At 30.1% G+C, this 23,851-nt stretch overlaps 1 protein-coding gene across 1 annotated transcript in view; it reads right to left on the minus strand.

The window, feature by feature from the left end:
- Positions 1–4,313: 4,313 nt before the first annotated feature.
- Positions 4,314–23,851, minus strand: part of LOC132718233 (venom factor-like) — a 109,051-nt gene continuing 89,513 nt past the window's right edge. The window contains exons 35-41 of the mRNA XM_060701881.1: positions 22,716–22,796; positions 20,453–20,561; positions 19,700–19,807; positions 9,394–9,504; positions 9,105–9,194; positions 8,076–8,220; positions 4,314–7,240 (exon numbers count right to left, since the gene is read on the minus strand). Of these exons, the coding sequence (XP_060557864.1) occupies positions 7,132–7,240; positions 8,076–8,220; positions 9,105–9,194; positions 9,394–9,504; positions 19,700–19,807; positions 20,453–20,561; positions 22,716–22,796 (753 nt within the window). The 3' untranslated portion in view covers positions 4,314–7,131. The remainder of the gene's footprint in view (positions 7,241–8,075; positions 8,221–9,104; positions 9,195–9,393; positions 9,505–19,699; positions 19,808–20,452; positions 20,562–22,715; positions 22,797–23,851) is intronic.

Raw genomic sequence — 23,851 nt, forward strand, 5'->3', positions numbered from 1 at the left:
TGAAACCAAAAAAATTCAACCATTAAATTTCATTCATCAAAAAAAAATAAACATACCTTTTTTTTTAAATTTCCCTTTGAAACAAAAAATCCAAATTTTAAAACCAATACACAAAAAACACGCCAAATTTGTCAAATAAAATTTAATATTTATAAAACAATTTAACCACCAAAGAATGCCTGTTAAAAGGGTGTCCAAACCAACATGGCGCTCTGAAAAAAAATTTATGAACATGTCCCCGGATGTTTTTTAAAGTCACGTGATCTAACAATATGCATCATATAAACTTTTCAAATTGAAAATAGCTTTTTTTAGGAAATATTTAATTTTTAAATTAAAAACAATTTGCAAGAGTCCCCTTTTAAATATAAAACAAAATATTAAACATCCGTTGTCGTCTTTTTCAGGAAGCGAGAAAAAAAATGGCTTTTTTTTTAAAAAAAAACAATCTATTTAAAGCATATTGGTATTATGCGACTATATTCTATAAATAGCACATTCTTACCATGTGATAATATTGACCAATCAAATTCATTTTGGGCATCATTCGAATGCCCATTTGGGCATCATCGTCATTCAGGTCTTACCCTAACCCTAACCCTAACCCTAACCCTAACGTCATACTCATATTTGTCATGTGACAATTTCAGCCAATCAGATTGCTCCGGGCCCATCTCCAGCGGCCCATCTCGCCAAAATGCCTATACCCTAACCCTAACCCTAACCCTAACCCTAAAAATATTCCGCTCGTTGAAATCCTTTACGTTGCTACAAGCTCTAGCGAATCTAATTAACTGAGAAGCATAAAAAGGTTGTCTAGTACTGGTGTAACTCTCCAGGAACGATGGTTAGGAAACTACCCCCCTATATGACTGAAATACTGTTAGAAAAAGGCGTAAAATGAAACAAACAAACAAACAAACAAAAAACTCTGACTGTGTTCCATATCGGTAATCTTTTGCTCCATATTGTTCCAATGGCCCGTTATCTGTTTCACACTTGCTTGTATTGAATAAAGTTGACCTAATTTAGAGTCCATGCTATCTAAACGCTGTATTATACATTGTAACATGTCAACATTCATCGTCGGAGTAGAGGGTGGGGGTTGTTGAAGAATCAGAGAAGTATGTGGGTCCATGTAATACGTTGGTGATGAATACATAGGAGGGATGGGAGGCAACATAAATGATTGACCAACTTGACTTACATTTGGCTGGTTTGAATTATTTGGAAAGTTTGTAATTGTCGCCATTTTTCGTCAATGGCTCTTTGTTTTCGGTAGCCGGCGATATGTTGTCCTTTTTTCGTTTTCTTGTCATAAGTGAGAGAAAATGTAACATTCAACCTCAGTATAAGACGAATCGATTCCAACAACAAATAACAATCCATTTATCATCAAGACACACTATTTTATTATTTTTCTAGAATTTATCTCAGAATTCAAAATTTATAATAGTTTATAATGTAATTATTTCCGATTTTAATTATCATATTTTTTGTTTTCTGTGCTATGATCTTTCTTATTAATCAATAAATTGTCTTAAATTTTGTGAAGACGAAAAAATCGATCGACACGCATTAATCGGTGCTTTATGAAAGCATGGTAAGTGACTATATTCAGTCAGAATATATTTGTTCCGTAGAAATTAGACTCCGTGTGATATTTACTGCGTTATAGCTAAATTTATTTGAAAAATATTTTTAACCTTATCTAAAGTTATAAATAAATAAAAGAAATAATTAAATACAAGTTAAGTTTCAATACAATGATGTGATATTGCTAAGAAGGTACGGTGATTCATATTCCTGTCAATCAAGTCACGTGAGTTACCTCCCGTTAATAAGACAAATGATCAGCAGTCGGATTAACTGAACAAAATGCAATCAAATAATGAATTTATTTCAAAAGTAAACATATATGTCGATTTACAATATATAAGATAAAAACAAGCAATAAAGGTATTTTCATCATCGATAATTCCAAGCATATTAAAGTAGTATAGTATTCGACGCAATTGATTTCGGATACGTATACGTCAAAGAGAAATATTGGAACAAATGTTGTAAAAATGAATATTGAATTCGAATATCCGGACATCAAATTCCTTATTCGTTCCCAGCCCTAATAAATATCTATCAGAGTAACGTAGATAATCATAAAAGTAAGGTTGGTTAACAAAAAGTAAGCTTACGAGTTAGGAGTAAGGGTTTGCATAGGAGTACGGTTTGTTTTTGAGATGAATCCTAGGGCTCGAACCGAGTCAATGACTCCGACTTCTTATTTTTTATGAATATGCTCCATACATGGAATTTATGTTTCACTTCCTAATACTTTTTATATTTATTCCACATGAGTCCAGACTTTCTTTGCAAATTGTACAAATGAATAGTAGGCCCAGCCCACCCGATTACCCCTGCAACATAAAAAGCATCATTAAAACAATCCTCTTTCTAAATGATAATCTGTATTTTTTTCTCCGAGTTTTCATTCCATGTATTCTATTTTTATTTTTTTTTCTTATTTTGGCAATATGTAAAATATTTCAAACAAAACAGCATATAAGTAAAAGTTCTTCATTCACGTAAATTAACAATCCAATTATATAATATAAAAATCCCTTTTCATATCAAAAGAATCTATTTTTAGTAACAAAGAAAGATAAACAACAAAACCTTGAACCATTTCTTTTAAGATTTTTTAAAACATACAAAATATAATTTCAACATCATTGGTCAGAATTAAAATAACTACAATCAATCATCAACCACAACATCTTTATCAATAAAAACTTTTTTAAAAAAATCCACGTGAAAAAATGAACCAATAAAATTTTTTTTATCAATGGCCGCGATTTTGTTCAATGATCAATCTTCGTTTTTGACTGCATTCCTAACCCTAACCCCATTTTTTTTTTTTTTTAAATTTTTTTTTTTTTTTTTTTTTTTTTTTTTTTTTTTTTTTTTTTGTTTTTTTTTTTTTTAAAATTTTTTTTTTTTTTTTAAAAATTTTTTTTATTTGGTTTTGTTTTTTTTTTAAAAAGAAAAAAGAAATTTTTTTTTTTTAAAATTTTTTTTTTTTTTTTTTTTTTTTAAAAAAAATTTTTTTTTTTTTTAATTTTTTTTTTTTACCCTATTTCGTTTTAATCCCTTACCCTAGCCCTAACCCCAACCCCTAACCCTTACCTAGGGTTAACAAAAGGGACTAACCCTAACCAAGGGTTAGCATCAGTTCAGAATCGTATCACCTTCGGATCAGCTTCGGTTCAGAATCAGATCAGGTTCGGTTCAACTTCTATCATATCAGCTCGGGTTCAGTGACTTATCAGGATCGGTTCAGCTTTATATCAGCTTCGGTTCATTTTCCAATCAGCTTCGATTTAGCTACGGATCAGCTTTGGTTCAGCTTTTATCATTTCAGCTCGGGTTCAGACACAAATCAGGATCGGTTCAGCTTCTTATAATCTTTGGTTCAGCATCGGATCAGCTTTGGTTCAGCTTCGGATTACCTTTCATCATCTCAGCCAAGGTTCCTCAACAAATCAGGATCGTTTCAGCTACGTATCCCCTTCGGTTCAGGTTGGGATCAACTTCGGTTCACCGTGTACCTGACATGACTTATATAATCAGGAAAACATAATATTTCAGTCTAAGTTAGGACATTTGTTCTTTATCTCCGTAAAGTTGCTTTTTAGGACACTCCTGGCTGCAAAGAAAATATCTGTTTATCCGGCTGTTGCTTCGAAATTGTAATACAGACACAACAATAACTTAATTTTTTGCTATTGAATTTTTCCTAATCACGCCACATATCATTAAATGATTGTACAAACAAGATTAAGCCTGTCATAAAGGATTTAAACATTCTTTTACACTCTATTTTAGAAGTAACATTGCTGATCAGGATGATGATTATAAAACATTTTACTCAAGTCTTGTTTGCCAGTAAAAATTTGGAGTTTGTTGACAAGTCTGGCGAAGTATTGTCAACAACAACAATATCCAACAAGAAAACTATGATTCTCACCAAAAATACATCCGCCACAAATAGATCAAGGTGCTGTGTTGTGTTCATTAACATGATCAGTAGATGACATGATTAAGAGAAATACCCGAGGAATCTAATGTTTTACAGACAGTAAAGCCTGCTTTTACTGTTTTCGATATCCCATTCTTCACCCCCCCCCTAAGAATTGACGGCGTATCATGCCTCTTGCAAACATATGAGGCCCTCAGAAGAAAAGCAGTACCAAGGTTGGAAATTGTTTGTAAATATTAGAAAATATGATATCCAACAGATTCCAAAGTTTATAAATAAAAACAAACCACACATATATTTTTTGTCACAAAAGGCACTTTTATTTATTTAAAGTTGACAGTGGGAGTATTCTAGCAATATTGAAACTTTAAGAAGGCAAAGATTGATTTTAAGCAGTAATGAGTCATAAAATGAACGGACAAGGAGCTACACAATCAAACACCAATATGTAGTAATTTAACAAAGATGTGTCGAAATCAAATTCATTGATAAAATGTAAATATGATATGACAATTGAAATTATTAAAGATTAAAATCTTACGCCAGTTAGCTTATATTTCTTTTAATCACAGGGCAGATAAGGAAGCGCAGTCCTGTTCACATCCCAGATATAATCTATGAACTCTTTGACGTAACATTACAAACTTTAATTTTAACTGTGTTAGTATGTACTTGTGAAGTGAGCATTGTAAATGAAAAAGTCATAGAACGTTAAAAATGATTTTTCAATATCTTTAGAAAACAGGAAAATCAAAACAAACAGAAATAATGAAATATTTTAAACATATAGCTTTAGGAAGACAAGGCAATTTTTCAATACTGATAATTACTTCATAAGTCGCTAATATGTTATAATTTATTACGTCGTTTTAGTAAAAACAAGCATTTATAAAATTTTAAACATGTATGGTGGCCATCTTGGATTTTTTGACCATATTGGATTTTCAGAAAAGGGTCCCATGCTCATTTTTTCTTATTATAGCCCAAAGTTTATTTGTAACAAGTTTGTTGCTTTTCCCATTTTCTGATTTTTTTTCTTCACAAATTGAATGAATTATTATGCATTTATTGCACTTAGCATAACTGCATTTGAGATACATAAATTAGGGCTTATATAGCCCAAAGTTTATTTGTAACAAGTTTGGTGCTTTTCCCATTTCTGAAGTATTATTTTTCTTCACAAATTGACTGAATTATTATGCATTTATTGCACTTAGCATAACTGCATTTGAGATAAATAAATTAGGGCCGGGAATTATATTAGAACATTTTCGAGGACGAAAAAATCGACACGCATTAATCGGTGCTTTATGAAAGCATGGTAAGTGTCTTTATTCCGTCGGAATATATTTATTCCGTAGAAATTAGACTCCGTGTGATATTTACTGCGTTAAAGCTAAATTTATCTGAAGAATATTTTAAACCTTATCTAAAGTAATAAATAAATAAAAAAGAAATATTAAATACAAGTTAGGTTCCAATATAATTATGCATTATTGCTAAGAGGGTACGGTGATTCATATTCCTGTCAATCAAGTCACGTGAGTTACCTCCCGTTAAAAAGAAAAATGATCAGCAGTCGGATTAACTGAACAAAATGCAATCAAATAATGAATTTATTTCAAAAGTAAACATATATGTCGACTTACAATATATAAGATAAAAACAAGTAATAAAGGCATTTTAATCGTCGATTATTCAAAGCATATTAAAGTAGTATAGTATTCGACGCAATTAATTCCGGATACGTATACGTAAAAGAGAAATATTGGAACAAATGTTGTAAAAACGAACTTCGAATATATTCGAATATGGAAAACGAATATTTGGATATCAAATTCCTTATTCATTCCCAGCCCTAATATAAATCACTTCTTCTATCATCATGAATTAAGCATAGACCAAACACAAGCTACGCACATGCTGAACAAAAGCTCGATGCATTTTAGCCTATTTGTAACCTAAGTGTTTGTAGACATGTTTGCATTGTTAAATTATTAGTTTTGAACATGAACATTGTAAACATTCTACATTTCGCTTGTCTATTATTAGTACATGATGATGACCATTCATTATTTTGTGGGTTTATAATTTCTGTAAAATGGTGTTCATAAGTGGTGTCTTGCGTACAACATGATGGTCATAATCATTTATGTGTGCTTGTGTTTGTCATATCTGCAAGATAATTCACAAAACTTTTTTCTTCTGTAGGTGATTTCTATGACATGATTTCGTTGCTTCATATTTTGTGTACATAATAAATGTCTTACTTTATAACTTGTGTTTATGATTTCTACAACATTTCTTCAAAATATTAATCAAAATGCATGTCTCCAGTTTATGATTGCTACAATATTTTATTTCACTGTATGTCACATTTTGTGTTATTTCTTCCATGCACTTGTTTTTGTTGTGTTTTCTTGTTTCTTTTCTTATGATATAATCATTTGCAAAAAGAATAAAATACTATTTAAGACATTCAGCCATTAATTTCAATTATATTTAGAACTGTTTTACTAATTTGATGGTTTTGTGCAAAACTGAAAACAATCGGCAAGAATGCAGAATGAATTAGCGTGACATTGCATAGCGGGACCTAGTTTTATCGGCCATTAAAACGCTTTTTTGTTTCTAGTCATAGTAAATGTATTTCAAACAGTTACTTTTTTGTTTCTATTACTTGTTATTTAGGACTTGAATATCTAAGTGTGAACTGACTATTATGTCAAGGAAGGAAAAAAATGTCAATGTTAGAGCAGTTATACAAATAGTTTACATATTTGCTAATATTTTTCTAGAATGAAGTACAATTGTTTTCTAATAAAAAGGCAAAAACATATTTTGTCGCTAAAGACTCTAAAAGCAAGGTTAAGTATATAACAACACGGCATCTCGTTCTTGTAATTCATTGCTACATCATATATTTGAATGTCTTGGTCACATCTGAAATCAATCTGCATCTTTATTAAATATAACCATTCCAACTTTTTTTCAAGTATTTGTCTTTTTTGCAAATATTATTCAATATATCACCATGAATATAACACGCGCAATTAATTTGTACATGACATTCTTTAACATGCTGTACAGATTGCTTACTCACTACACCCATTTTCCATTTTCTTGTAGTAGTTGTTGCGTATACGGCGAAATTTGTTTTTTTCTTCGAGAATCAAAGCAGTAGCTCCTAACTGATATTGATATCTGAAAAACAGATTAAATAGTAGTATAAAACTTGAAAGAAATATATTTAAATCATGAAATCAAACAACGAAGTGTCAATGATATGACAGACACTTGTCTATGTTTATCCGACAAAATAACATTTTGCACACGCAAACCTTTGAAATAACAGAGAAGCATGTCATTTAATTAAGAGACAATAATAAACAAATAGGAAGTTTTATGAAGCGATTAAAATACACGAAGAACAATCAATCATATTTTAAGAAATTGTTCATGAAACAAATCACTAAATAAATAAAGTTGTAGCAGCTTATGTAATTTCTTACATGCTTCAAATCAAATTCATCTCATTATTATGATAAAGAAACTAAAATCAAACACAGAATGACAACTATAAACCCTTTAAAGATCCTGCAAATTAGTTGAAGGTAAGTATCTTAAAATTGTCTAAATACAATGTCAATAACACTTATATCTTTTTACTTAACTGCTGTAAGTGTTTTTCAAATGTTTTCTTTACTATACTATTACATAAATTCACACATCCTCGCATTTTTTATCAATAGTTAAATATATGTATCAATTTACATATCTTAGTTTTGGTAAACAAACGATGTTACATCCGTGTTGGTAAATTTATCGATGTTACTCAATTTATTGATTATTTTTCAGATAGTAGGAGGCAGTCTTTAAAGCTATTGTTGCTTTTGTCTGCACGTTACATATATTAGATATTTATAAGAAAATTATCTGAAACAAACTATATAAGAAACATAATGCATGTGCCTTACTTTTGTTAGAACTGTATTTTGAAATATGATAAATACATAACAATGTAACAACACAAAAATACTTTATTTTTTCATCTTCAGTGATCTTAATCGCATTGTAATCCATTCCGATAATAGTATAGTTTTTTCCTTCTTCTAATAATGGCCAATTGCAGCTCATACCCCAGGAAAAGTTAATTTCGATTCCTCTCTCAAGGTCAAACCTTCCTATAGTATAAATGAAATTTGATGAAAATACATGAAAAATAATATATTTTATATAAAACGTATACAACTTAATAGCTTAAGACCTTGAAACGTATTCAATGTAATGGAGTGCAAAGTAACTTTGTATCAAATGAAATCAACAAAATATAGAAGTGCACACACCTATCCGTGCTAACGAAACTCTGATAAAAGACATGGTATTAAAAAACAACTGAAGCAATTTTTCAAATCTAAAAACTGAAACAAATGTGAACCTTTATATAGCCGATTCCGTCAATAATTTTTACATTTTACAATAAAAACATGTGTTTCTGGTTTATGCTACAAAAAAACTATAAAGTGAAAAAAAACTGACAATAAAGTGGTATTTTGTTGGGTTAGGATTAGGGGTCATGTTTTCTAGAAATTATTGAAAACAAGAAAACTCTTTGCACAAATCGACAATAAAATATGCAGCACACCAACTGACAAACTTTCACTGACTATTTGGAAAGGAAATAACTTATTCCATTTGAATTTTATGTCCGTATAAGAATAACGTAAAATTTTAAATGAATAATTTGACAAATTTGATTTGAAAATTTGCATTTATTTACAGAATAATGAAATGTTTTGGCGTTGCCCTGACTATAGAATAAAAGCCTTAATTATTTCAAAACTTATAAAACTGTCATGAAAGAAATAAAAATAGTTTTTGAGGATGCACAGTTAATAGGGTTGTTATGAATTGATATTCTATGTATAATGAAATGGTCAAAAATAAATGAAAATTGCTTTCCCAACAAACATCTCATTATTGTTATACACAGTTTGTTAAAAAGAATATCAACATGCGTTGGCGGATTATTTTCATATAATATACTTAAAATATAACTAGGTTTTACCTGTATTAATGCTACTTATAACTTTGCCAATGGCAACCTTTTCATGTTGACCGGTAATAGTTTCCGCCTTTTCAATTGTCACACGTACGGCTGTAAAAACAAAAAGAAGCAAATCTGCATTGAAAAAAAAAACCTTACTTAATCAAACTTTGCAAATTGACTTTTTTCATATTTACTCGATACATTTTGTATACAATAATGCATTTACGGCATGAAATGTTATAGGGTTTGACATGGAATATAAATGTTTAGACATTATCATTTATTATTTAAGTGATAAAATAAATACCATAGTTTGACTTTTCCAAGTTGCAAGTATATTTCACCAACAAAGGTGCTATTCTCTTTCGGGCTGCTATCAATTTCATTATTTCCTTTGTAATTGGCCTTGCACACATACCTTAAAAAATTCAATTCAATATCTTATAAATATATCATACTGCCAAGATACATAATAATAAACATAAATTAAAAAATATTTCTACTATTAATTGTTTATAAAAAAATTGATACAAAACTGTGTAAAACGAAGTTTTTAAACAAAAGTTCTTCATGTAAAATGTTCAATTTAATCGTTTTTTCTTAATTCTGTTAAGAAGGTTCAATGATTTATTGAATAATTTATCGTTTTTGATAACATCTCAAATTTCTTCTTTTTGCAGATTGACTATGCCCTCTGCAGATAATGGTTTAGAAAATTACTTTCAATTCTTCTAAATTGTGTGACGATTATCCATTAATGTTTACACAATTGATATACATTATATTTCTCAAAAAATCATGGTCATGTTTAAAGTGACAGAACATTGTTTTATTTTTCAAAAGTTATTATTTTGATGTTGTTTTCTTAGCTTCAATAAACAAAATATCAATGATAAACTGATAAACGATCAGTTTATCCGGGAGCATCATCCGGGATTTTCCATTACTTCCAGACAAGCATGGGGACTTGTCACAACAAAGGGCAAGGGTTCCCTAATTTCTGATATTTAATCTCTATCATGTAAAGACCTAAATCTTACCTTAGGTTTGAAATTACACAAATAATCTGTTTTACGAAGAAATTAAGGAAAGTAAAATTAATATGTGTAAAATCCTTGAATAAGGCAATTTATTATTAATCTTGATTCTAGGGGCCAAATGGGGAGAATGGTGTTAAAATAGGCAAAAAAAACTACCTACATCAAAGCTATGGGTGATCTCACCGTGTTTAGAATGAGTTGAAACATATATATAAATGTGTGTACGTGTGTATGTGTGTGTGTATGTGTGTGTGTGCGTGCGTGCGTGCGTGCGTCTCACCAAGTTTTGTTATGTAGTGTGAACAATCTCACATTTAATGTTAACCGTTATGTACTTATCTAAGAAATTTCATTTTGACATGTCAAAATGCATATTTTAACATTATATTTGAAGGGGAAAAACCGAAAACAAAACAAACAAAATAAACAAAAAACAACAACAAAAAACAAACAAACCAAACAAAAGCAATGTATTGCTATGAAATTCTTATTATTTAAACAAACCTTATATGAATTCTGACTACATTAACATGGAATTGTAGAATTTGTTAGCCAGCAAAATATATTCTGGCCTGCTCATACTGTGCACACTTATTATATTGCTGGCAAAAGCATATTATATGTTCAATTGTTCGAGTAAGAAACAAACACAATACGGGCCCAACACATATAATATTTATCTTATGCCCCTAATTAAGGGTTTAGATTTGAATATGCTGCTACAACTGTCAGGCTTTCTGTTCACACACTGACAAAATAGTGGAATGTGGTGGTATCTGTGTCTCTTAAATTTTTCTGTATTTGTCTGATATGTGATATAAAGCATTGGATCCGAATCGGAGGAAAGAATGATAGAGTGTGTTGGTAGGGGACGTGGTAGAATGATTGATATGCAAGTCAGTGTATAATTTCAAGAGTATTTTATTTAATATGCAAAATAAGAATGTAAACACTTAATTGGTTAGTATCTTGAACCAGTCAAATAGATACCAGTAAAATGGAATTCAATTATATCAAAATATCGTTTTAATGATTGTTCTTTCAGTATCATCAGAATAAAAATAACTTTATAAACAGCTTATGAACAATCATTTAAATTATTTACAAAATTTCTAGTATTGAACAATGTCATCATATTTCAACTGTTTTTATCAATTGTGTCATGATAATTATCCTTTCAGATATTTCTTCTTACTTCACATCATATCTTACTGTATGTGATTTGATGTGAATTTCAAAATGCATGTGATACTTTCTTAAGTGGTCATCACTATTAACTAGGCATCTGTATATAAGAATCAGATTCATTGTAACATAAGTTAAAAGCATTCCTATTGAAAACACTTGTATAAGCGACAGTCATTGCTGTTGTTCACCTTGACTGTTTGATTACTGCTTGATGTTTGGTAAATATATTTTCAGTAAATGGACAGGATTATCCTTCACCTAGGGATGATTTTTATTAGAACTCGTCATTATCGAGATATGCTTTATTGGTGCAGTCACATGATAAAAGACAATAACAAGACCAAGAGGCATGCAGCATATAAAAACTTTACGCTGTGAATACGCGGTAGACCTAGGGCAGGAATTCGGCAATGCATTAAAAGCTGCTGCATTCGACACATACGATATAAATACCCAAGCTCCATTGAATATGGAGTATACTGGTTTCCTACCGTTGCGTTATACATGATGTGATGTGTAAGAACAATGCTGCAAAAAAAAAAAACGTTTTTATTTTTCAAATTACATTTTGCTTAATTAATATCTATATTTATTACACCTATGGAACATTAAGTTATATGAAAGTCATTCAATGTTTAAACGGAGAAATTTCCAGAGAGTGGCACTTTTTAAAGAATCCATTTTTGTGATTCACATCAGTCATAACATAACCATTTTGACTTGTTTCAGATTGTGAGCAAAATGTTAAAATATGATATGGAGAGCACTATGAAATTTAATTATTGTATCTTTTTAGCATAGATCTGTCATAAAGGTAGTATCAATATATGAATGTATGTCATAAAATGAGTGAGGAAATATGCAGGACTTTGACTAAGTAAATGACAAGGCAATCTCACACAACAAGACATCAACTTTTTTAGCTTTTTCTGTGTGTCAAAGTACAATATTGGCATTTTTATGGCGTATCTTTTCATCTAAGAATGTGCTGTGTATTCTCCAGGCTGAGCTGAAAAACAAAAAGTAGGTTTCCATGTAAGAAATATAAATCAAATGATTATGTTCCATTTCATCCATTTTTTTCAGATTTAATTGATCTCTGAATCGTTTTCTTAACCTTAACCCTACACTCGGAAAAGGCTTTAACTGATAAAAAAAATTGAACATCATCATTTCAATCATGTCACCACCACAAAACAAATAGAAACACCCTATTAATTGGATTTATAAGAAAATCACACAAAGTGGCACTGCCACCTTGTTCAAATTGCCTTGTAATATCTATTCAGGTTACATATTTAACAAAGGCCTGGCAAATTTGACAAATCAAAGTTTATAGCCTCTCATATTATTGATAAAATGTTAGATTTTGTTTACTGTGAGCTTGATCAGTAAGGCTAGCTACTGTTCTTAGGGTTGATGCCTTTACAATTTTTTCACAAACTTTTTCCTTTTATTTCTCAATATATTCATCAGGCAAATGTATTACACAATGTTAAACTGACCTTGACCTTTGACATCAAAATTGATATGACTGGTATTTAGCAATGTCAAATAGATAAGACTTGCCATTGGATAGGACTGGCTATTTGCAATGACCGTAAAAAGTTTAACACTTCGCGCAAACTGTCGATCAAATAAGAATTGTACAAAAACTGTCATTGTGACCTTCAACCTAATAAACTCAAAATCAATACTAGTTATCTACTGGGCATTGTAAGTCTCTATTTAAATTTTCACAAACAGACTTATTATTAATAACAATTGAGATCATATTTAAAGATGGACTTAAAACTGTGGCACTGTCCTCTTGATGGGTTTTATAGTATGTATACAAAGTTAAAGTAACCGAAGAGTAACGTAACAGTAACAAACGTATGAACAGCCACCTCTTCACAGTTTGTTCCCCACTGTGTAAGTTTGGGCATAAAAACGGTTATTTTACAATTATTTTAACCTTTTATATAATGAGACATTATCCTCAGTGTCCAGAGGTACTATATTGCATAAGACTCAAAAGCTTTTGTATGATTTGGTGCATAGATCTAAATTCATTACACAAATTAAACAGAATCAAACCTAACCTAGATATCAAAAAGGTAAACATTTGTCAGGTTTCATGATAGTCTGACGAAATTTTTGTCTTCTATTAAGTTTACATACAAAATGTTAATACATATATCTGTAAAATACCAACTAAAAAAATTAGAAAAAAATGCATAAAATTTCTACAACTGAAGTAATCTAACATTATATTAAGGGGTCTGAGGATGTATAAGTAATCTTTTGGTACTTTCTCCACATAACTTGGCCAGTTGTTGTTTCTTTTAAAGTAAGCCATATTTAATGTAAATGGAACAAAATAGAGTTGACATCAAAATTAAAAAGATTGATAGGATAATGTACAAGAAGCACCGCCTGACGGCGGAAACGCTAGACTTTTTTTACCTTTTTCTAAAAGAAAGCAAATATACAATTCAAACAAATCCTTTAAAAATAAAAATTAATAAGAAAAAAAAATAGTTTTCCCATATTTTTTATCTCAATAAACCTGTCTAGTCATACTAATCCAAAATAAATCATGTCATAAAAATGACAAAGTACAAGAAAAATCAATCATCTAACCTTGATGGTCAACGTCATTTAAAGGTGATATCTAAATTATTTATCTCCGTTTGGTCACGAGTGTTTTGTCCACATATGAGTCAAATCCGTACATAAATAACAAATTTTGACATCTTAATCAAAATTCAATAATTTGACCTACGGTTTTATCAAGATCATTGAATGGTCAATATCAGTTCAAACTGTTAGGAATTCTTGTCAAAAAAGTTGTTTTGTCAAAGAATGAAATTAATCCATTGACCAGTTACCAACTTACAAACAATTATATCAGAAATCAGTGAGACTTTATTTTAACTTCAAAATAAAGTTCATACAAGAGTTAAGGTCAATTTGTGTTTGATAAATATGTAAATGTTGTGTCTAAAAAGGAAGTTAATCCATATATAAACAACAAAGCTGCTGCCTTGCCCCCCCCCCCCGAAAAAAAATCTAACGCTGTTAATGAAAAAAAATGTTATGACAATCTTAGCAAATTTTGATATTTTGACCTTGATGGTCGAAAATTTACAAAGATCAAGGTCATATTAAGATAATTCAATGTGTCCGTTTCGACAAATAAGGTGCTCTTTGACAGTTGTGACAAAGCAAATTTCAACTGATAAATCTAGACTATTAAGGTTAAATAAAGGTCAAAGGAATATCAGAATAACTCAAAATGTCCATTTTTTCATATGCATTATTTTCAAAAGTATGGTTTTAATATGTTAAGAAATTGCAGACGGTATGATAATTTAAGTAAATTTCAATAATTTGATTTTGAAAGTTAAGGTAAAAAAACAGTCATGGTCTTATCAGAATAATTCAACATGTTCAGTCAAATGTAACATTTGTAAATAAGTAATAGAGTTATGACAATTTTAGCGATTCTCAATAATTTACCTTGACAGTAAGGTCAAAAAATTCCAGATCATATTTGAATATTTGAACATAAAAATTTTGTCATAAATGTTCCTTTGCTCTAGTATGAATTTAACCTGTAAATGAATAAAGTATGGGCAATTTAAGCAATATTCATTAATTTGACCTTGTCCCAAGGATCGTTTTGTATAAGTACAAGGACAATAAATTGTTAAAGTGATACCCAATTATAGCAAAAAAAATCAAACTATGAAATTACAATAATTTTACCTAAAAGGTTATTAATGAGTGCAGGTCATAATATACATGTATTTGGTCTGCTATAAGCTCTTGTCCAACAGATTGTCGTTTCAAAGTATGAAGGTAATATATTAAGAAAAAAAATGCCCTAAGTTAAATTTTTCGGACAGCACCCGGGGAACGGGCGATATAACTGTAGAAACACTTAGATGTTTTCTTCAAACGAAAGAAAAAAGCGAGCTAAAAACTAATTTTGAAACAAACTTATGAACACTATGACAATAAGATTTTATAAAAATCACTAAAATCCACATGTATTTAATTTTTTCCAGTCTATAGCTTCAGCATATTTGCGCAACACTTCAACACCAATATGATTAAACTCAACTGTCTATTTATATGAAATGAAATTATTATTAAAAGTTTTTTGTGTCTACCTTAGTTATCTGTAATTGAAAATGGCCGATTTCTCTGAAAACTAGGTTCATTTTTCCGAAATCAATCCCGAAACGAGTACTACAAATTGAAACTTGCCGTTTAGAAATATACACATGCATTGGTAAAGATAAAAATCTAATAACTTGTCCCGTATTCTTTTGTTCGGAATGAAATTATTGGTCGCTATAAATAGAAATGACACGATTCAAAGTAACTCGTACCGTTCAGCCGTTTTTTTCTCAAATGGCTGTCAACTCCTATTGGTGTGTAATCAAATGCATTTTTTCTAACTGACTAAGTTCATATGTGTCATTAAATTACAGTAACTTTTATCAAAAGAAAAAAAAACATACAAACAAAAATGACAATTCAGATGTACAATAGAATTGCAAAGTTTTACTGCTTAACATATCTACGTTTAAATGAATAAATAGTTCAGCTGCTTTTTCCAATTGAATTTTGTCTTATAAAACTATGGTGTCTGACCTCTGCCATTTTGTTATTTCATTTTGTTAAAGGGGCAACAAAGCGAAAGAGTCTCATTGAGAAACATATATTTATAATTTTTTTCACAGTATCTTTTTTTCGTTTTGAAGTTGTTCAATGACGGTGCCCTTTAACAGCTACAACAAAAAATAACGAAAAACGAGAGTGGATACAAGATATGTTATACAACAAAATATTTTATTGCCCCATATTTGGCGTTTGTCGCCTTAAATTTGGCGCCTGTGTTTCCCACAGATTCCATTCTCTGATTTTCTTTTTCGTTTTTTTTTCAGTTGTGAAATGAAATAATGAAATGGCAGAAATCAGCTACCTTATATCAGCTACCATAGAAAATCAAATTTAAATTTTAATAATTATATTAAACACTACAGCCTGCTTAAAGTATATAGATAAATACTAATGAATAGCTTCAAATTAAGCTTTTAGTATTCTATCATTTTAATTGTCAAACTCTTTTAAGTTTTGGTATCTTGTTACAATTTACAAAATTTTTAGTCATTTGTCACATATATTAACTATATTTTCTCTCCCTTTGCTCTTTGGAAATCGGTATTAACAGTAACAGGAGAGTGTTTTTGTATGGAAGTCAAAACACAACTTTGTTAACATTTTCACTATTTACATTATTACACATAATCGAACGTTTAAATCTACTTGCTTTAGGAAATAAACATCTAAAATGCCCACACTCGATTATTTTAACATTATAAAGACCTGTTTGACTTTTCTAAAGAATAAAAAATTACTGATTTCTAAAGGCACAATGTGCCCCTAAGATAATTTTAGTATACTAGTGGTTACTTTACTGATAAGTTATAGACAAGATACCCTTAAAAGTTTTCTTTCATATTACATAGTAGTTTTTAAAATGATTTTAAGAAGTAACCTGCTTTAAGATCAAGAAGAACCAGACCAAGTTCCTGGGAATTCTATTATACATAAATATAATATTACAACAAAGACTTAAAAGACAAAAAAATTATACACAATACTACTTAAGTGAATTTTTCTTATCCGGTCATCTTATAAATTTGTTCTCTTTCAACTTTTACATTCCATTCTGGTGATATTACTAGTTAAGGCAAAAAGTTTTAAGCGGGTGTTACTTCTGATATAATATATATTTTCTATATGGTAAAATTGTTATCATACCATTACATTAACTGCATTTCATCACTTTCAGACTTTACAGATAGTATAATAGATAAAATAACATAACTTGATAGTTTAATACCCGCAATACATACACAAGAATTTAACAACCATTTGGACATTTTTTCTTAACATTATTCTTTGTTCAATGTTTTGTATTGTATCATGGATTTAACCAATTATAGGTAATAATAAATTTATCCATTCATCTCTGTGACTTTAATGATTTAAATTCTCATGAATGGTTCAGCAATTTTGAATAATTCGGCCATTGTCACAAATAAAGTCTGAATCAAAAAGCATGATTGATTAACTCTGAACGTAAACATGATTGGCTTACTCTAAACAAAAGTATGATTTTCTCACTCTGAATATAAGCATGATTGGCTAGTTCGGTGTTGACAACAAACTTTCTAATACTTTTTCATTTATTTATTCATAGAAGATGCAGTTTTCTTTAAATTGAATAGAACTTCATTGAACGCCGCCTTTTCTTATTGATCTTGTTTATCATATTTTTTAATGCGTCCTAAAATAAATTCAGTAATTTTTCGGTTCGCTTTGTAACAAAAATAGTAAGAGAGTTATTATTGCAAGAGAGTTATTTACATGGATAAAGAAGGAACAATTTAGTTCCAAAATCTTTCGCTCTAAATGTAAAAGGTGACTCTTAAGATGAGTGTTTAACCTCTTTTCGTGCAGTAGCGTCTGCAGGAACAGCCACACATATGGTATTCCAAGAAATATTATGACATCAGATGCAGAATTCATTTAGGCAAAAATGATATACGAGTCAGGTATATTTTAAATTATTTTTCAATAAAAGATTACATGTGACTATCAAGGCACTTCTCCTGACCGTGTAACTATGACTTCATCCCAATAAAGTCACAAGCTTGAAATTATTCAGTATATTTCAAGTTTCTTTAAGTAGATCAACGTGTATATGAGTATATCATAGTTTATATATTGATAACCATCAGTGATGTTCATGCCTTACCTAATGTGTAATAATGTTAAGGAAAGGGAAAATGACACCTCCATGCACCACAGCGTATAAACGCATGGCAGACTTTAACTATTGTTCTTTTATCATGCATCGAATCTGTCACTTAAATAAAATAATAATAATAATAATAATTACTATTATTATTATTTTTACTATTATTATTATTATTGTTATTATCATTATTATTATTATTATTGTTATTGTTACTATTATACAACAGCAGCAGCCCATGGACGAAGCTAAAGTTCAATATTATCTTCTTTTTTTCATTACTACAAGTATCGGCAATATATGATATTCAAGCTGCTTCCATGTATTGGAGAATAATAGTTTTCTCAAAAAGGTCATTGCACGCAGAAGTTATTGTGGATGGACGATCTTATATTTCGGTTTTTTATTATTATCAACTATAAGACCGTGAGCGTGATTATCACGGCATTGCGTCGTGTAATTATTAAACAAAAGTGACGAGGATTACGTGGTGCATGATTTAAACTTATTTAGAGGCTTTTCTGACAAATATATATCTTGAACGCTTAGTTCAAATGCAAAAAAAACAACAAATATTGTTAACTTCTGGGCTCTAAAGTGTCGGTCGTTTGTTTTTCTTTTTTTCTTTATACTTATCAGAAAAAAGCAAAATGTATGTAAAGGGAAAAGACACATGTTTTCATTTAAAAAGAATTAAATATAAAATATGTTTTACAAGTCATCTCCATGTTTTGGAAAAAAACATTGCATTCTCAAAAATATTATATCACTAGAAGCGAAATTAATTTTGAAAAATGGTACATCATTCATGTTATTTAAAGTGAAAATAAGACCGTATGTGTAATTATCACGACACTTCTCCCAACCGTGTGAATATTACGCCGCCGCGTTATAAACACACGCTTTATATTATTACCATGAAAGTGATAATTACGCGACATCAGTTCTTTATATTTCACTTGAACAGAGTAAAGACGTTTCATATTTTTTCACATGATTATCTACGTAAAATGTTTTGTCACTTTATACATACAAAGAAACATACCATAAAATATGGTAAATGTTATTCAACTCCCCTCATGCTACGCAGCTGCACTGTACAGCGCAAAGACAATTGAATTATCAATAGGTGTGCAATTCGGTTTGATACACACTTTATCGTCGTCATTTTGAACAATACTAGAAATATTATATCATTATTGTTATAGTAATTTGTGAAAATGAAGTGAATTTCTTAAGTTACTGACTTTCACAGGAAAACACCCGAGGACGTAATTCTTAAAAATAGATAACAGTTTTTACCCCGCCCACTTTCAGATTTATATATATTGCATATTTGATGAACCAGTTTTAACTGATGCAATATAAGATAATAACAAATATCTGTTGTTTTCCTAGAAAAATACATTTTTGATATAAAATTTTGATTTCGGTTGATTTGAAAAATATTGTTGTGTTACTTGAAAGAAAAAAACCCTTATAATAAACTCTATGACAAAGTTCTATCTGTCTACTTAATATGTAATACTATGATAATGTGTAAATGAAAGAAACTGTATTCATACTCCGCAAACATTTGCATTCTTGTCTGTCCGTAGTGGCATCACCACACGTAATTCCGACATTTCCTGCCCTGTTTGGACCAGTTCCGTAAATATTGGAGCATTGTTGATCTATCATAAAAAAAGTAAAATTAAATTTGAAATAGATTAACTTAAAAGATACTCAAAACTTGAAAGAAATATCATTTAATAGCAAGAAAGAGCAATAATACCCTATAACTTTTATTCTCGCTGATTACATTTTAAAGTAACATAAAATTCTAAGTGACACAAAATTTGAAATGATACTATATTATTTGCATTAAAAATTATACTATAATGATTTTATGAACGAATTGAAAATGTGTTAAAAGTTGATACAAATGCTTAAAACAGAATATCAAATTGAACTTATAGTGGATTTGGTCTACAGTGGGCGCATTTCTCATAAATATCTAACAAGTTGACAAAATCAATAGAAATGTTTCATTTGGATATTCTTATAATGTATGTATTGCATGAATCAAACTTGTTGATACAATCATAAGTGATTAAGTATTATCATTATGCTAGCATCATGCATTAATAATTCTTTCGTTGTTTGTATTTATGTCTGATACTAAGTAGTATCATCTTTATTAGACCTTCCATGAAAGACCAATTCACTTCAAATGAAAAGCATCTTAAAAGGGAAACACTTGTTTGTCAGTTTGTAAAAATAATTAAATCATTACGGCATGTATTGACACTATTTCGTTGTTTCTTGTAGTATTTTACCTGGGTTATAGTAGTCGTAGACTTTAATTGATGCCGGCTGTCTAGAGTTTTTGTCACCTTCAAAATTATCTATCACTCTAAAGATGAATTTTGTCTCGTTAAAAGTAATCTTCAATACAAAAAGCAACATGATCGTAAAAAGATTAAAGTTAAAATTAGAACAGTCATAATGTTGCACGTTTTACTCAATAGAAACATCTTTAATAAATTTTACAGTTAAAAAGTTCCTATTTTCATTATTACATTATTAAGTATTTCTAAGGTCAGCGTAAAGATCACAGGCTAGGTTAAACTCGTAAAGGAACAGTAAAAAACACATGTTGATTTCAATGATGAAAGCTGGGCATTTATTATTTTGCCATAAAAAAATATTATTGATATCCATAATGAGTTAAACTGGGAGGCAATAACCACCAGAAAAAATTATATGGTAAAAAAATTACACGGAAAGAATGAACACACAAGTGGTAAATTTAGAAATATAAAAACGGCTATTTAATATAAATCAGTATATAAGAAACTCATATCAATTTTTAGTAATAATTTTAAGGCCCTTTAAGCCTTAAATTGCTATCTTTTAATACATTTTTAAGGATTTTATTTTAAATATCCTGTTCAATTTTCCGTCGGCCATATCGCTTACCCATTTATTTTTCCTTTTGCATTATGGTAATTTTTACAACAAAGAAGGTGTTTGGAGTGATTGGGTTTTAATTTTAGAAAAAAAATCGAAGAACAACCAACGCAACCCTCCTCGTAAGATATTTTTATGAAACCGAAGGGGGCATATTGAAATCGCAATTTGCCTGTCTGTCCGTTTCTCAGTGTGTCCTACCATTTATAACCTTCGTGTCCGGACTGTAACGTTGTCATGCATTAAAGGGTTTTTAAATATCTTCGGACAAATGTCTTCTACATGAAGACGACGGGTCGAGTCTGATACCTGCTTCACTACCTCAAGGTCAATGTCACACTGTTTGAAGGCACTCACTCGCACAAAAGGAGTTTAAAGGTAGACATGCTTGTCCAGACTGTAATTTTGTAATGCATTTAAAGGGATATTTAGGCAAAATAATGACAAAAATATTAAAATGATCTTTTGTACTCAACTGGCGCTAAAACGACATTTCTAAATGTTTCAGCATGAATTTCTCTTTAAATTCTATATATTTTGGATTTGAAACATAAATATATCTATATATGTTGAACAAAATTGAGACGCCAATAGAATCACCGATTAGTTTCAAAACAAGTCAGGTGACTTGAACAAATCCTTGAAGTTACATCAACAGATACTGTGGATATTGTATGACTGAAACAAGTCAAAATCATTCATTTAACATGTTCTTTAACATTTCCAGAGTTCACTGTGACAACTATTGTGAAGTCCTAGCGCTCTAACCTGACCCACGCGGGTCAGGTTAGGAAACCACCATTTCATGCTTTATATGGAGGAAAGTTTTGTTCCTTTTACTGCCTAATATACTCATTTTGAGGGCATTTACAGAATTATGAAAAAAAAAAAAATGCAAAACTAAGAAATGAAAATTTTGCCTGTGTCTCCCTTTAAGGGGTTTTAAAATAACTTGATACAAATTTCTACCATATTAACACATTGTGTCGCTTCTAAGGTCAATGCCACTACCTAAAAGGTCAAGGTCATACTAATTTGAACTAGGTTGAAGGTACACATTTGTGTCAAAATTGTAACTTTGTCATGTATGGAGGGATTCTTATATTATCATTATTATAATGTGTCACATCTAAGAACCATGTCCATACGTCAACGGTGATGATCACGTTTACAGTTTGAAGGTTTCACATTCTTAAGTAGAATTTAAAAGTATACACCCTGGTCAGTCGGCATTTTTGCGTGACAGCTCTGGTTGTATATCTATTGTTATTATTGGCACTTTTTTCATTTCCATTAGCCTTCATGCTCACATTCAATCAAACAGAGAATTCAATTTTCATGTAATTTTGTTGTGATTAGTGCTTCCGAGGGATAACTCACTATATCAAGATTTTTAAATGTATTACATGATAGATTGTTGTTATCGCTTGATTGGTTGACCAAAACTTATGCATTCAGATAAATTCGAGTAAAAGTAGTCATGTTGCGATGTTTTAGAAATTGATCCACCGACACAATGTATCAAAAATAGTATAATATTCATCGAAAATAAAAATAGCATTGACAATCATCACGATAGTGATATGTATACCTTTTTATAATGGAAAATATCATAAAGTTTAAACGTACCTTCATTAAGTAGAACACTATAAACCCTTTTCCATTTGATGGCATCTCATATCTAGCAATGTTTGTATTATTTTTGATAAGCTGAAATAATAATAATATATAAAGCAAAGAAAGATATCTAGATATCATCATAAATTATGACAGGTTAGATTTTGAAATTAATAATTTTACGCATACCTTTATTTGTTTCACATAACGTCGCTGTGCTCAGATGAATATTAAAATTTGCAGGGTGTATACATTTCATTTAATTCTTTACCAAAATATATGTGTCTAAGAATGTTATTCAGATTAAGATATAACTGCTAATCAGGGGCTAATGTGTAGGCCCATATAAGGGGGTTGGGGGACTAAGCCTCCAGAAGCCAAAAACAAGTTCATATTAAAAAGAGCAAATCGCGCGTTCTAAAGTATTTTCAAGGAAAATTATCAAAAAACTAATTTGAAATTATGAATTTGATTAGATGCCAACTTTATTGAGAACGGTAAATTATGCATCAGCATAAAAGACACATGATTTGACCATACGGCTTGAACACACTACCAATTCCAATCACGCCTGTTTTTATTGTATTTTTGGACTTTTGAAAATGTCAAAGTCTTGACCAACTAAGGCCTGGGTCTAAATAGTAGCTACGCCACTGCTAATTAATTATCGGGACAACAAACAGAGCCGTAAAGGTATACATATACATGTGCAGCTTCGGACGACTGTAGATAACATCATGAACAATATCCTTGTAAGTGTTGCAATGAAGGAATTTAACGTTGCATTCGTTTGCTTTCCTTAAATTTCCACATATTGTTACTTTTTTCACATGAAGGAACAGTAAGAGGGAAGTTGGATTTTTCTAAATAAAGAAAATGACTATATTGACATTTATTTAAGCATTATACCGAAGCTTCATCGAAAAAGTACCAAACCATGAACGTGGCTACAAATCATATCGTTGCGTCACCTCACGGACTTTGAGAAAACTAATTTTAAAAGAGAAAACGGTGGACATACTCTGAGAGTAAATTTACAGATGAAAGTAGACATTGACCTGTTCTTCTTTAGAAAAATAGTTACATATCAACCAATCTGAGACAGCATGACAAATTTATTTGATTGTATAATAAAACTAGAAGGGTTT

This window comes from Ruditapes philippinarum, unplaced genomic scaffold (genome assembly GCF_026571515.1).
Source record: "Ruditapes philippinarum isolate M1 unplaced genomic scaffold, ASM2657151v2 ctg1687_1_1_1_1, whole genome shotgun sequence".
NCBI lineage: Eukaryota > Metazoa > Mollusca > Bivalvia > Venerida > Veneridae > Ruditapes > Ruditapes philippinarum.